The following is a 16,129-nucleotide window of genomic DNA, read 5'->3' as shown; positions in this document are numbered from 1 at the left end:
ACTTCCTCTTTCACAGCGTTTGGAAGATTTATTGGCATAGAATTTCATATAGAGTTATATAAAAGTGACTCAGCATGCAGCTTTCTGAATTGTAGATCTCCACTCCCATTACCTTTTCACACAGCAATTCAAATTTTGTCTACTGCATGATTAATTAAAAATAAAAACACCAATTCTGCTCAACAAAATTAGGTATCTGTCCAAAACTGCTTATCAAGGTCAGGATTTCATGGGAGCTAAAATATTTAGTCCTATTTTACCCCCAAGAAAACCTGAAATGAGATTTATAATGAAATCAAAACACAAAAGACACTTGGTAAAGTCCTCAAAGTAGATTTTATTTATACATTTCTTCAAATGATTGTAGAATTTTTAAAAATCCCTCCCAAATTTGACAATTTAGGAACAGTGGTGGGAACTAGGGTTTTTTGAAGAAAGCAAATACAAATAAATTGGTGCTTTGCTAGCTCACTGAGCAACTGCCAAGAAGCCAATTTATTCTCTAATCTGAAAGAACTTGTATGTGGGTATGTTTGAATTGGCCCTCTGAGAATTGTTCAAATAAAGGAAACATTATGGAAAGCAGGTTGGTTTCCAAAGTGTGCTTGCTCTCTTTGAAAATAAAACTTCAGAAGTGTATGTTTGAAAGATCTGCAAAGCTTGGTACAGTGTTTATATAGACAGAGAACCAATAGGCCCCACTGACTTTAAAACTCAAAACAATCTAAAAAATACTTTGAATGGCAAGGCATTAGTGACATTATTTTCAAAGCATTCGATTTAAAAGAAATCTAATAAAACTGTTCTCATCCTCATGAAAAGACTGAATCCCTTTCTAAAACAAAAATGTGATCTGCAAGCAATACAACACTGTACGATTCATGGGTAAATTTTAAGATTTCTGAGGCTGTCAGGATAAGGCCAAAACAAGTCACACTCAAAAAGGATGGTTAACACAAGAAATGTGCTACAAGTAAAGTGCATGAAAGGAAGCCTGCTCAGCTAAATTAAGTAGACAAAGGTCAGAAGTCAAGGGTCATTCGCCAGAGCGGCAGCAGGCTCGAAAACCACACTGCAAATTCTGGCATCCACTGGCGGTATCAGCATGAGGACCTGTATAAAAACAGAGAAGTGTGAAAAGAGGAATTTCTTAAGGACCACATAAAAATAATCTAGCTTTTATAAAAGAGCTTAACACATTTTTTTTTTTTACCAGCAAGAAATGCATTTATAAAAGTAAAATCTCACGAGTGTACAAAAATTTATTCTGACACAAACATTGCCAATAGTTTGACTTTAACTAATGTATCCATCCTTCATGGTCCAAAAGCTAAAGGAAAGAAGGGAAATAATATTTTGGCAATATCCTTACAAAATAAAAATGTAAGAAGAAAAAGAGATAACCCACAGACAAGGCTGACAGGCTAGCTTAACAGTTTTCTTATACTCTGAACATCCTTCTGGGAAATATAATAAAGGCAAACACAGCCTTATCTGTAATAGATCAGCTAAAGTATCTAATATTAAACAATTATAATAGACATTATATCCAAAAATTTTAAAAACTGTAAATATAGGTTTAACATGTTTGTCATATTTTTATCTAACATCTGCAGCCAAAATAAATCATATGATTGGTTTAAGTGAAATTATCTTCCAGAATTAAGTACATAATGAGTGGTTAACTAAATAAACACATTAACACATAAAAAATGGGATTCAATTACAAAGAACAGTAAAAACACTTGTGGAATAGCTGACATTTTATCACAGTCACATTATGCTACCCAAACACTAGATAAAAAGACCATTAGGAAACATAGCTGTGAATTAGGGAATGTCAAAAAGAGGTATCATAGAACATATCCAAATGTTAATTACTTTGAATGAATCAGTTTCATAAAGGCAGGAAAATTCAGAAAAGGATGTCTTAACTATATTGAAGCCTGTCAGTATATCTGCACTATAAACAAATAAAGAGTAGTTAATAGTTCTTTAATAATCAATCAAAACCAAAATATTTGCAATTGTGATATGTAAGGATCATAGGAAAAGTACATGAAGTGTAATTTTATTATAGACTTTGTCAAAGGGTTATAATTGAAATATTTCAGTGCTCTGGATTGACATCTAGCTTAACCAGAAACATATTTTAAATTAGCTTTGTTTTGTTTTTTAAAATAGTGACCTATTGTGAAAGGCCATAGTATGCTGTTACCAACCTAATAAAATAACTACATGCAACTGGACAAGCAGCACACCCTTATTTCCCAGAATCTAACTTTTCCTCGTATCCCTGAAATGGCATATACAAAATAAAAAGGGCAAATTTCTTAGGATATGTAATCAATGAAGCATAATGTTCATATATTTCACTATTGAAATGATAATGTATCTTTAAGTAAAAAAAAAAAGCAAATTATGAACTTTACAAACATGTGGAACTGCAATAGTTTGTCATTTCATTTACTTTCACTTATGTTTAACTTTAGAATAGATGTGGTGCCTGGTGCAGGTATAAAAATGGGCGACGGTATATGAAAGATATTGGGCACAGGTTTATAATTGCTAAAGTCAGTGATACACAAATGCTCATTATATCAGTCCATATTCATAGGTTTAAATTTTTCTAAATCTAAATTTTTTAATCTAAAATTATTTCAAATATAAAACTGAATTACCACATGCCCATTTTCATTTAACCAAAATTAGAATCTCTTCTATTTTTAAAATGAGAAGTTGAATTTATCAAATATTTAAAATTCACATAGTAGGATTTTTGTTAGGATTAGTTTTCCTTAAAATAAGACACAAGGTTAGTCATCTTAACCAAAATCAAAATCAAATTTCTTAGTACATATTATCAAGTATTAGAAATGCCCAGATAAGGAATCCTATAGTTTGAAATCCTTCTCCCACTGTCAATCTTTCACCTGGTTTTCCAGAAGCTGATACATTTTCAGCTTCTACATCACATGTGTCAAACACAAGGCCCGAGGGCCAAATCCGTCCCGCCAGGCCTCGCAATGTGGCCCGCACCGCGCTGTCATCACTGCACTCCGCTGCGTTTCCATCACAATGACAGTTTATGACTGTTCAGTAAACCATTCGGCCCGCGATTTAGGCTGGATTTTAGATTTTGGCCCCTTCTCTGATTGAGTTCGACACCCCTAGATTAGGGCATATGCCTGGATTGCAGGCTTGATCCCTGGTAGGGGGCTGAAGACAATCAATTAAAGTTTCTCCCTCATCAATGTTTCTATCTCTCTTTCCCTTCCATCTCTCTCTGAAATCAATAAAAACATATTTTATTAAAAAAAAAAAAAAGGATCCAACAACCTGCTCTGACACTTAGTACCTGTGATGAAAAGCTTGAACTGGTGGGTTTTGCAAAAGAGTACCTGATTATAATTTTCTCAATATGTAATTCTATTCTAAATTTCTAAAAAAGGAGAAATAAAAGGAAAGAGATATGGAAACTTCATATAATTCTCCAAACTAAAATCCTTCCTAAAATACTTCACCACAATGCCTTTATTGTGAATTCAACAGTGACCTAAAAAAAAAGCATCATAAACAATGACTGAAAGCAATGAAAAGTGAGGTCTGCTATAGGTTTTCAAGGGAGAAAATAAAGAGGAGCCTTCAAAGGAGCTAACTGGACTGAGGAAGCTATTCTAAAGATCCCTGCCTTTCCCAATACCACACAGGCTTTTACCATCCACCCCAAAGACAGAGGGGCTCAACAGCCTCAGTCTCCACACAGGGTCACTCTTTGCTCTTAAAGGCTACGGGACTGGTGTAGGAATAGTAGTGAGAAGAAGATATTTGCTAGACAGTAACCCAATTCTATTGTCAACTTCTCCTTATTCATCACAAAACAAAGTCCTCACACTGGTGTAAAATGTGCCCCTCCCTCAAACATTTTCACTAGAATATCTAGTGGGATTCTAAGTAAATAGAGGGAATTAATATGTCAGTGTTTTCAATGTTAAGAAAGGAAGCGTATAGGAACGTAAACAATAACTGTAACAGTAACTGCAATCCCACCATAAGGTCAATGGCAGAGCAGGTGTCTGGTCCTAACAATCCATCAAAACAATGCCATCCATGAAGAGACTGTACGCTGTTGATGGCCTAGGGCCGTGGTCGGCAAACTACGGCTCTCAAGTCACATGCAGCTCTTTGGCCCCTTGAGTGCCGCTCTTCCACAAAATACCACAGCCTGGGCAAGTCTATTTTGAAGAAGTGGCGTTAGAAGAAGTTTAAGTTTTAAAAATTTGATTCTCACAAGAAATTTCAATCGTTGTACTGTTGATATTTGGCTCAGTTGACTAATGAGTTTGCCGACCACTGGCCTAGGGCAAAGCAAAATTGAAGACAACCACCATTTTTAACTTGGGTTAGTCTCATATTGTAGGAAAATGGGAAAGTGACAATTTCCAAAGCCTGGAAATAGTAAGCAATGTTAACAGTAAGACCTTTAAGCATCACAGAAGGACTGTTCAGAAAGAGAATAAATGGACAACAAAAGAAGTGAAGCAGCACTGAAAAAAAATATGACTAAGATATGTTATGTTAGCTGTAGTTATTTACCCAAACTTTTTATTGAGTGATTTGTTTTTCCCTGATATTAAACATCTTACTTATACTGTATATCTGCACTTACCTTCACTTACCTTTAATTCCTCTTTAACTTAAATTAGAAACATAAGAGAGCAAATCATCTGAGACTGTCACCTCCAAAAGTATAATCTAATCTATCTTAATTCATAAATTAGACATATATTGAAATGCAAATCAGTACAAAAAGTTTATTTACTATCATTGTTCAGAGTTCTAAAACTATGCAATTCCACTTAACACTTCTTAAATGACATCTTTTATATATTATGGCTAAGAAGCCTTCTTTTATATTTAAATCTTAACTTTATCAATCAAATAAGTTTAAATGTGAAAAATCATTCAGAAGAATAAAAAGGCATTTTATAGCAATGTTTAGTACAGTGTCTGTCTCCCAATATGTATTGTTTAAATATTTGATTACTAAATTACCTTCTGCAAATCTCTGCCTGTGCTTATGAAACAGATCATTCTCTTTTATTCATCACTTATTATTTAGATAATGAATATCGTTTATTAGTATTTACTTCTTTTAGTTAGTAACCTGGTACTTATGTAAACTTTCTTTTGACAAAATACATTATAATTAAATGTTCCTCTCAAATATTTAAAACATCTGTAATCTAAGTATGCTCCTTATTGTTCTAAGATTATGTATAAGCATATTAGCTACTTTGAAAAATAATAATAAAAAGGGGCCCCCTAAACAGTCACTATTTACTGTACAAGATGGGCCATAGTGAAAGATACTGGACCATCTGTCATCCTGCAATACTAGATGCAATGTAACTTTATTCTAACACTTTCTGGGTTGTCAGTGTCTAATTTTTAAGAAAAAGATTACATCAGAATAGCTGGCTGGAATTCTGGAACACAAGTTAACATGACAAGTCAACCTATTATCTTTAAAAGGTTTCAATTTCCCCACATCATGCTCCTTTTAAGAAGCTGTAAAAAGATACTTAATATTAAATTATATAAGCACTGTTAATTTCCTTTCACATCTCTCAAAGTCAGATGCCTTCATTAAATTTCATTTATTGAAAATTACCGCTCACTTATTAAAAAAAAAAAATCTAAAATTCAACCAAGAAATGTAGCAGTTCCTTCTGAACATTTTAGAATGTATATATTCAAAACCAGTTGAGATTAAATTTTAACATCCTAACAAAGAGCAAAAGACTTTAAATAATTTAACCAATCATGTAAATTATTTCAAAAAGTTTATAAAATTACACACAAAAAGCAAGTAGGCAGATCATAAAAATGAACTGAGACCAATCTATCCCACCCCATAACTTCTATATGCCCAAATAAATTAGGTTGTGAGATTCATTCCCACAAGCATAACCTATGGACAATCATTATGGACAATTCCAGTGCAACATACGTATGTTTTTCTTATAAAAATAATTGTTTATATTATATTTCACATTATGTCCTATACTATGTTCCTTAGGAAGTACAATACTGTACCTACAATAACATAACTGTACATTTAAAAAATATCTCCCTTCTCAAACTCACTGCATCCATGCAAGAGGCAAGTCCTTCACTATAGCCATCATACATACTACGTTTTTGTACACTTGGCAGGTTGCAACTAAAATTTGCACCATTCCTTGATGATACACCAAGGCAACAAAGAGCCAAGAAATGCTCCAACTTAGTGTTGCTATTTCAAGACATAAAAGGTCATCTCCTGCATCACCAATGTGATCCCAGAAATAAGAGAGCTGCTATCTCCTGTCTCTTCATATATATTTTAAGGAAAATAGCAGATTTGCTAACTTCTCTGCCTACTGGTATGTAATTAAAGAAGAGACCACTCCTCTAGCCTTCCTAGCTCCTGTCCATCCTTCTGCCTGAGAGAAACTCAGTTGATTTTCCCATCATCTTAAAATGAATCAGGCTCAGACAACAGTAGCTGGTGCAAAAAGACAGGTGCATAGGAGAATTTGAGCCAGCTATATTTTTTCCAGTTATAAATACAGAAAGCTAAAATGTTTACTAATAATTGAAGAGCAGCTTTGTATGCTTCTGGGAATTTCAGTCTCTATGAGTGAAAATCATCAAATGCTCAAAAGGGCACTGACTATACTTTGCAAAAGCATATGGAACAAGTCCACTGCAAGTAGTTAGGCTTAAAAATTAAAACAAAAATTCAGAAGTTGTACCTGATGATTGTTAAAAGTAGGTTTAGGAATCAATCTTCAAAACACTATGAGAATTTTAGCCATGTCTAAAGCACCTCAGACACACTACTTCCTCAGTCTTCCATATGATCTGTTTGGAACCAACCCAGGATCCCTGAGGAATTCACTTTACCAATGTCCTTTTCCTACTGCTAATTTTATAAACTTGTCCCACTAGGAAACTATATATCATGCCTAAGAAATCAGTGTAACTAGAACATCAATGCATCCAAATTGTTAATGAGTGCTATATCATTCTAGAGGAAGTACCCAAAACTTTATATGACTAAACTACCACAAACTCAAAAATATGCCAGAATGGATATTTGAAATATCTGTAAAACAAATGACTTTTAGAGAAGCTAATTAAGGAAAACATGTGATTTTTAATATTCTTATAAAATATAAAGGACTAAATCTGAAAATAAAAGTTTGGTAATTAGAATCTAGAAAACTACACAGAAACCCTAAGAAAGATCCAAATTACTAAAAATTTTTAAATCAACTCCTTCAAAATTATCACATTAATAAAAGGCATTACCGTTAATGTTGTCACAGTAGTAAAAGTATTCATCATTTAGAGAAGGACATGCTGAAACCAAATCCTGCAGGCCTGCACCAGTTACAGTAAGACAACCAGAGAGATTGAGGTGCTCCAAATAAGGCAGCCCTCCTCCCAGAGTCAAAACCCTGCAAGAGAAGCAATCCGGCTATTAGAATATGTTAATCTATGTAAACAAATATAACATTCCCAATGGCACACTGGGCCTCTATCAACAGACCCTTCCATTTGATAATGAGAAAAACTAAAAATTTCCATAAAACACAACTAACCTCATTCCTTAGGCAGGGATACACTGAACTGTGTGTTTGTATATAACTGAAATTAAGTTGGTTGTCAAAGTAGGCTGTTTTAAATTCTGTTAACTATATATCTCCAAGGTAACAACTAAGAAAATAACTATAATATTAAAAAAATACAGAGAAGGGGGAAAAAAGGGAATCAAATGGTACATTACATACATAATTTTAAATGTAAATCAAGCACTCCTATTTAAATGCAGAGATTAGCAGACTGGATTAAAAAATATATATAATGCATCTATATGCTATCTATAAGAGACCTCACTTTAAATGCAAAAACACAAAAAGAGGCTAAAATGTAAAAGTATGAAAAAACACAATCCATACAAAAAGTAGCCAAGAGAGAGCCAGGAGGCTATCCTATTGTCAAACAACACAGACCTTAAATTTTTAAAAAAGGTTACAAGAGACAAAGAAAAATCAACACTAATAAAAGAGAAAAATGCTAATTGACCGTACCTTTGCTACACCCACAGCCAATCAGAGTGAGTATGCAAGTTAACCCAATAAAGATGGTGGTTAATTTGCATACGTGGAGGGAGGGAGGTATGAAGACTGAAGACAACATAGAAGGAAGAGGGAGGAAAAGCGGAAAGCAAGGCACTGCCAGAGGAAAAGCGTGGGCGGGGCAGGTGGACATCTTCATGCAACATCTTCATGCAACAGGCTCCTAGTATTATATATTGATATAAAGTTCACTAATCCAAGAAGACAGAACAATTATAAACCACACACACACACACACACACACAAAACTGAGATGAATAAAAACAAAAACACAACAAACCAAAGCTACTGGGATGCAGCAAAAAGAGGACCAAGAGCAAATTTACGATTGTAAACACCAATATTAAACATGAAGATCTTGAACCTAACTGAACACCTTAATGAATTAGAAAAAGAGCAAACATAAGCTAGTAAAGGAAAGAAATAATAAAGCCTACTGCAAAATAATTTTTTAAAATAGATAATCTATATATATAAAAGCCTAAGCAACCAAATGACTGAACGACTGGTCACTATGATGCATATTGACCAGCAGGGAGCATATGTTCAATGCAGGAGCTGCCCTCTGGTGGTCAGTGAGCTCCCACAGCCAACCTCCTGCGGCCAGCCTACCTCCCAAGGTCCCTCCCTGTTCTGGCCAAATCAGCCCAGATCGCTGGATAGGCCACGGGACCCCACTCATACATGAATTTGTGCATGGGGCCTCTAGTACAAAAATAATTTTAAAAAGTCAATGAGATCAAAAATTGGTTCTTTGAAAAGGTCAATAAAATTGGCAAACATTTTGTAAGACTGACTAAGATAAAAAGAAAGAGGGCTCAAATTATCAGTCAGAAATGAGAACTGGGACATTACTACCAATTTTACAGAAATAGAAAAGGTTATAAAATAGCACCATAAAAAATTATATGCCAACAAATTGTATAACCTGGAGAAAATAGACAAATTCCCTAAAAACACAAAAAGTAGCAAACTGAGCTAAAAAAAGAAAATCAGAACAGACCTATATAACAAGGAGACTGAATATGGTAGATATATTTTCTTCTCTATTACAAGTAAAAATTCTTATTGTATTCATGTTTATATCCTTTAAAATATCTCAGAAAATGTGTGGTAGGCATTTGCTAAGTATTTATAAAACTTTAAATTTATGTGCTTCCAGTATATCACAAAGTATTTGAACTGACTGAAATGGAACTTCATGCTGAAGTTATAATGTTCCAACACTTTAAAGTAAGACAAATTTTGATTAACTTTTTTTTTTGTGATTAACTTTTTTGATAAATCAGCAAAAAGGCAAGATATTTAGATTCGAAATTTATATTCCATTTTAGAATGCGAACACGTCCATTTCCTAATACTTAGCAATTGATTATTTACCTGAGACCATGGTCTGTGATCTGGTAACACCCGGACAGACTGAGAAACAGAAGTACACGTCCAGTCTCTTGATCAGATTTTTCACTCCCAGAGTAGATTAAGTCCTTTTCCCTAAGCAAGCTAGTCCTTGATGCCTTTCCACACAATGCGGAAGACTCTGGGAGTGCTGACATAGTCCTTAGAGCTGTTCCTGTACAACAGAATGAATGACCACAATATGCAAAGGCCGGAGAAGCACAATGCTGCTGCCAACAGACACTAGTCCTTAGTCCAACAATATCTTTACTGTAACAGCCGGAGGAGGAACAACTCAAGTTGGATGCTGTTTCCATGACACAAAGGCTTTCCACATTTCTATGTCTCCATTCAACAGCATCCTCAATATCGGCCAGGTCTTCAGCATCTAGCATCCACACGTAAGGAGAAGTGAAATTCTCAGAAGAAACAGGCTCAGTCCAGGGGTTTTCATTATCTATTTCTTCTCCAATAGCCTTGTTGGTTAAATCTTGCAAACAAGCATACTGTTTGGTGGACTGCATGTTAATGTCTTTATTTTTCCATGTAGTCGAAGTGATTTTGCTTGTAGACAAAAGGCCACTCCGATGAGATGTCAGAATTCCAAGAGCTCTAGAAATTTTCTCTAGAGCCACATCTGTGATTTTTTCACATCCAGACAGATCAAGATGCCGAAGACTCTGGCAGCATCCAAGCCAAGACCAACTATAATTAAGAAGTTACAAGACTATTAGTGGATATTGTTAAATTCTTCAAAAGCATATGACTATATGTGAGTATAAAAAAAAAAGAAAAACTTTAATATAATCAAACATTTACTGAATATATATTGTTAGGTACTATCTTAGATACTAGAGATAAAAAAAAACCACAGTAAGGGAAATAAGAGTACTTAACCTAGTAGAAGGTAAGGAAAGGAAAAAAAAAAAAAAACCTAGTTTATTTTACTGAAAAGTAACCAGTAAATGAAAGCCTGAAGAGAGAGAGAGAGAGAGAGAGAGAGAGAGAGAGAGAGAGAGAGAGAGAGAGAGAGAGAGAGGAACGAATGATTAATGCAGGAAGATCCAGAAGAAACAAGCTCTAGGAAATGGTAGAGCATTAACTTTAGCCAGAGAAGAATATATCTTTCCCACTGAATGGGAAGAGAGGTGCTGGTATAAATGCTAGGATAAAAAACAGGAAAGTGATCATTTGCAGCAACCTGGATGGAATTGGAGAAGATCATGTGAGTGAAATAAGCCAGTCAATGAAAGAGAAACACCACATGACCTTACTTATTTATGGATGATAGAGAACATTATAAACTGAAGAACCAAAAGATAGATATAGAGACAGTAAAGCAACAAGCAGACTGTCAAATTACAGCGAGGAGGTTAGGGAGATCTGGGGGAGAAAAGAAATCAACTGAAGGACTTGTATACATGCGTGTAAGTACAACCAATGGACACAAAACTCTGGGGAGGAAGGGCATGTATGGGAGGGGAGGTGGGGCAATGGTAAATGTACAAAGATAATTTAATAAAAATAAAAAAAACAGGAAAGTGAAGTAGAGGGAAAAGGAAACTGGCAGCATCCAAAGAATTAAAATCTGTGAAAAGTGTACTCTGAAGGAAATGTTACAATTTCAGAATAAATATGAAGAATTGTACGAGGGAGCCTTGCCAAATGTTACTAGGAACCAACTAAAATAGAAAACATCTTAAAAACAATAGAGCACAGCCCTAGCCAGTTTGGCTCAGTGGATAGAGCGTCACCCTGCAGACTGAGGGGTCCCTGGTTCGATTCCGGCCAAGGGCATATGCCTGAGTTGTAGGCTTGATCCCCAGTGAGGGGTGTGCAGGATGCAGCCGATCAATGATTCTCTCTCATCATTGATGATTCTATCTCTCTATCTCTCTCCCTTCTTCTCTGAAACCAATAAAGACATATATTTTATTTAAAAACAAAAAAACAAAAAAACAAAACAACAACAATAGAGCACTGCAAAGCTCAGAAGTCTAGACAAAGTTCAGGTTTATAAAAATGACAGGATGATGCAGACTGGAGTTTTGGATGAACTGGGACCTGACAAAAAAGCAAAGAACTGGAGGTGCTATCAAATTACAACCATTCATCACTCAGAGTTGACAATAAAATTAATAGTATGATTAAACTACAATTATGCAAATAAGGAACTACAGAATAATTCAATAAATTCATAGTTATAAATCATATTTAAATATTTAAAAACAACTAACCTGTCAAATGCAGCATCTGAAATGTCAGTTTGGGTAAGATCAAGATGCTCCAGATTAGGACAGAGCTCTAAAATCTGCCTCACCTAGAGGGGAAAAAAGTCACTATGAAGATCTCCAGACTTTTCATTAGACAAGAGGCAGGTGACTTAGTAAGTGACATAATCCAAAGGTTCTCAAACATTTGTGCATAGAAAAATCACTTCAAATCTGCATTGGCTGTTCATGGTGACCAGTGTCACGCCAATCAATTTAATACATAAATATTTTTTAAAATCTGCATTGCCAATATATATATATATATATATATATATATATTGGCTCAAACCCCAGAAAATCTGTTTAGTAGCTGTGAGTTTAGACCCAGAAAATTTACATTTTTAAGGAATACCCAAGGAGATTCTGATGTAGGATGTCACAAGATACAACTTTTATAAAACAGATTTAATCTCATTGGCCACTTGACCATGCCTCACATACTATAATCATATAAAATTGGACTTCATCACTTAACATCTGTAAAACTAAATAAACTGTTTAACCTCTCCTAGTCTCTGAATCCTTTTGTAGAATGTGTAGACAATGATATCTATATATGAAGATTAATGTGAGAACTGAAATGAAGTCATGTAAACATCAGCAGTATATGCCTACCCATGGGAAGGAACTCTCATGGGGTAAAGTATATTTTTTCCTTAATTAAATTCAGGAATAAGCAAACCAAATTTAGATCATTACTAGTTTTTGCCGGAAACCAGTTTGGCTCAGTGTATAGAGTGTCGGCCTGCGGACTGAAAAGTCCCAGGTTTGATTCCAGTCAAGGGCATATACCTTGATTGCAGGCATATCCCCAGTAGGGGGTGTGCAGGAGGCAGCTTATCGATGATTCTCTCTCATTGATGTTTCTAACTCGCTATCCTTCTCTTTTCCTCTCTGTAAAAATCAATAAAAATATATTTAAAAAAAATAGATAATTGCTAGTTTTTGTTAATACCCAACTAATGCTAATTTATACATACCATTTTGCTGGAAACTGCAGAGCTGTATGCTAATACTAGAGTTTTTACAGAAGTACCAACATATGGCAGAACATTGTGAATTAAGCCATGGAGTAAACGTTTTTCCATTTGTGCAATGCTGATAGCAATCGATTCCTCTGCAGACTCTTCTGCAAAATGAATTCAAAAGTCTAAGAACTTGATATACTAATTATAATTAGGCTACTCATGGAATCACCAACATTAAATATGAAATACTCTTTGCTATCCTTAAACTCCCTTATGTATGCAAAGCAATTTACAATAAATGGACAAAGTCTCGCTCCCCAGGACTTAAATGTTTAACTGGTCTGACTTCAATTAAAAAGAGGTGAAAGAAGAAAAATAAAAGGTTTATAATGAGAATGAAGGGAAGGTGAGTTTTTTTTCATATACGGTATTTCAAAATTGAAGGTAATTTTGATATCAAGGTAGGCAGCAAAGGAAAAAAAAATAACTCCAGTTTCACGCACTGAAAACAGTTTTTTTTTTAAAACTTTGAATACTTGAAGAATATTGGGAGTTCTTTAAGAGAATATAGGACACCAAAAGAAAAAAGAACCATAATAAAAGTAGCATTAGTTATTTTACCCCAAATAAAAGGGATATAGAGCTGGAAGAGATTTGAAACAATTAAGTTAGCCTGGTCATAATAAATCAAGCAAAGTAAAGTACCTTAGGGTTTTTAAGAAGTTAAAAATGAGCATGGCTTTTGCTTTTTGCTTAATAATTTCTGCAGAACTTGGATGTTTACAACAGGATGCACTACTGTAACAACAAACAAAACAACAAAAAAACTGCAAACTTCAATTTGATATAAGAAAAAAAACACTAGAATAAAAAGAATGAACTATTAATTTTATCGCCTTTCTCCAGGTCTTACTGTTATTATGCTTACTCAAAGATCTAACTTAAATGTCTCTAAATATAAACTGATTTATATATATACATATACGTGTGTGTGTGTGTGTGTGTACCGAATAAGTTAAGGAAGTATCATTAAAAAAAAATGTAGCTGACAAAATAAATATTAAGTAGAAAGAATAAGTCTGAATTTATAACTAATGGTTCCATGTTTTCAGATATTTCCCTAAATTCTTTCTTTAGCCAGACATAATATATAGATAAAAATGACTTTTAATTAAACCTGTTTATTCTATACTTTTATTCACAAATGAGTCTTCTTTCTGTTGTCCTCCCCTAAATGTGTAGTTTACAATGAAATCTTAAAAAAAAAAAAAAAAAATTAAACATCTTATAAAGAACATTAACTTACTTCTTATACAAGACTGGTAAGGACAGCTAAGCTGAAAAAGTACTAACATAAATGGTAGTTTAGTCTTATATCCACTAAGTAACTGAACAGACGTATTATCTTAAAAAGGGCTTGACCTGATAGCCTTAATTTTTCCCTTTCAATACATAGGAAAACAACAGGCTTCACTGTAGCTATCTTCAAAGGTTGAAGAGCTAACATTTTGATAAAGCCTTTAAAACTAAACATAGGCATTATGAATTAATTTTCTAGGACAGATCAATCAAGTTTTCCCTAAGGTGACATCTGCGTGAAGACCTTACCTGCTTGAGGTCTTTGCTCAAACTTCTCAGGGGACCTTAATTAATCACTCTAAAGTCATAACTTTTTCTCTCTCTTCCTGGCACTCTTGCCTTTTTTATTTTTCTCCACAGCATTCAACACTATCTAATATATTCAATAGTATATATTTTTGCCTGCATTTATTATCTGCCTACCCTCTCCAAATGTTATCCTAAACAAGGCCAGAGAGTCCCCACCCCCATTTTGTTCACTATTAACCCCATGCTAAGAAACTACCTGCAACAGGATAAGCACATCAAATCTAACTGGAATAGACCTTTCTCCATTGTTCCTTATGTTGTACCTTGTAAATACTCAAAACTATACCAACATGTGGCACCTTCATTTCATAAAAATAAACTGGCTGCTGAAAGAAAAACCTTTAACTTTATAGTCCTTACTTTCCACATTTAGTTCTTTTGCCACACCAGCTTTCTATTTTTTAAGTTGACAACTTACAAATAAAAATTTCCTACGGATTCAGTTTTACCCAGTAGAACAGTATCTTATCTGTTTTTTTTTTACTACTTCATCATCTTTTAGTAATTATTATCTGAATAATATCTGAGATAAACTTTAAGTTTTTCTCCTTTTCCAAATACCATATTTCTGCACCTCTATTAAAATGCAGTTTTCCTTATTTACATTGAATTAAGAATCATGAATTCTAAGTTTTCACCTATGAGTACTTTAAGGATAGAAAATAAAGTCTTATTCACCCATGAATTCTTCCAGTGCTTAATAAATGATACACTCTAGTCCCTTAGAATTGTAAAGAATTTTTACAGATTACTTTACAATTCTACAACCATGTGAAGCAAGCAGTATAACATTTGCAAATGCAAAAACAGGTTCATATAAGTGGGATAAATGGTGATGGAAGGAGACTTGGCTTGAGGTGGCAAACATACAATATACAGATGATGTATTGTAGAACTAATAATATAGTTATGTTAACCAATGTCACCCCGATAAAGTCAAGTAAAAATAGATTCAACAGCTTCATGCTCCTTCCTCTGGGCCACAGAGAACTCAATAAATACTACTGAATGATCAAATGAGCACATTTAAAAACACACATTGTAAACTTCAAAACATTATCATAAATGTACATTATTTCAATAAGAATAACCAGCATTTTCTGATTAAGGTATTTAAATATAAAAACATATAAAACACAATTTATACACACTAAAAAAATTACTTCAAACAGAATACTTTTAAATTTTGCTGATTATTCCTTCAAATTTTAAAAAGTAGTAGGCTTAAAAATAAGTTTCTTTAGAAAACACAAAATATATAAACATTACCATGTATTTACTCATTTAATATAATATTAATTATTAAAGCACCATGTAATAATTTTATTTCCAAGCAGAGCTTACCAGATTCATCTATATCTGCATCTTCGTCCCATTCCTGAAAAGCACGACTTTCATCCTTCCTACTTTTCACCCATTCCTCATCAGGTTCAGTATCAAGTTCAGTTGCAGGGCCACTATACCAGTCACCTATTCAACAAATAAACAAGAATAAAATAAGATTAGATTGACTACCGTTACAAAAAAATAACCTATTTATACTAAAAATCTCTGCACACACGAGTCCTAGGCAATGGGCCAGCTATTGTTAGAAATATTCAATTATGGTTTAAAAAATTATACTTAAATAAGAAAG

At 33.9% G+C, this 16,129-nt stretch overlaps 1 protein-coding gene across 2 annotated transcripts in view; it reads right to left on the bottom strand.

The window, feature by feature from the left end:
• Nucleotides 1-317: 317 nt before the first annotated feature.
• FBXL5 (F-box and leucine rich repeat protein 5) overlaps nucleotides 318-16,129 on the bottom strand; it is a 32,701-nt gene continuing 16,889 nt past the window's right edge. The window contains exons 6-11 of one of the 2 annotated variants that reach the window (XM_036420231.2): nucleotides 15,838-15,963; nucleotides 12,838-12,986; nucleotides 11,822-11,904; nucleotides 9,570-10,289; nucleotides 7,360-7,508; nucleotides 318-1,113 (exon numbers count right to left, since the gene is read on the bottom strand). In XM_036420231.2, coding sequence (XP_036276124.1) covers nucleotides 1,037-1,113; nucleotides 7,360-7,508; nucleotides 9,570-10,289; nucleotides 11,822-11,904; nucleotides 12,838-12,986; nucleotides 15,838-15,963 — 1,304 coding nt within the window. In that variant the 3' untranslated portion in view covers nucleotides 318-1,036. The remainder of the gene's footprint in view (nucleotides 1,114-7,359; nucleotides 7,509-9,569; nucleotides 10,290-11,821; nucleotides 11,905-12,837; nucleotides 12,987-15,837; nucleotides 15,964-16,129) is intronic. The other variant, XM_036420239.2, reaches the window with a different exon arrangement.

The sequence above is a fragment of the Pipistrellus kuhlii genome, unplaced genomic scaffold, assembly GCF_014108245.1.
Source record: "Pipistrellus kuhlii isolate mPipKuh1 unplaced genomic scaffold, mPipKuh1.p scaffold_m20_p_1, whole genome shotgun sequence".
NCBI lineage: Eukaryota > Metazoa > Chordata > Mammalia > Chiroptera > Vespertilionidae > Pipistrellus > Pipistrellus kuhlii.
The sequence above is the reverse complement of the archived record's forward strand: the minus strand, read 5'-3'. Positions and strand labels throughout refer to the sequence as shown.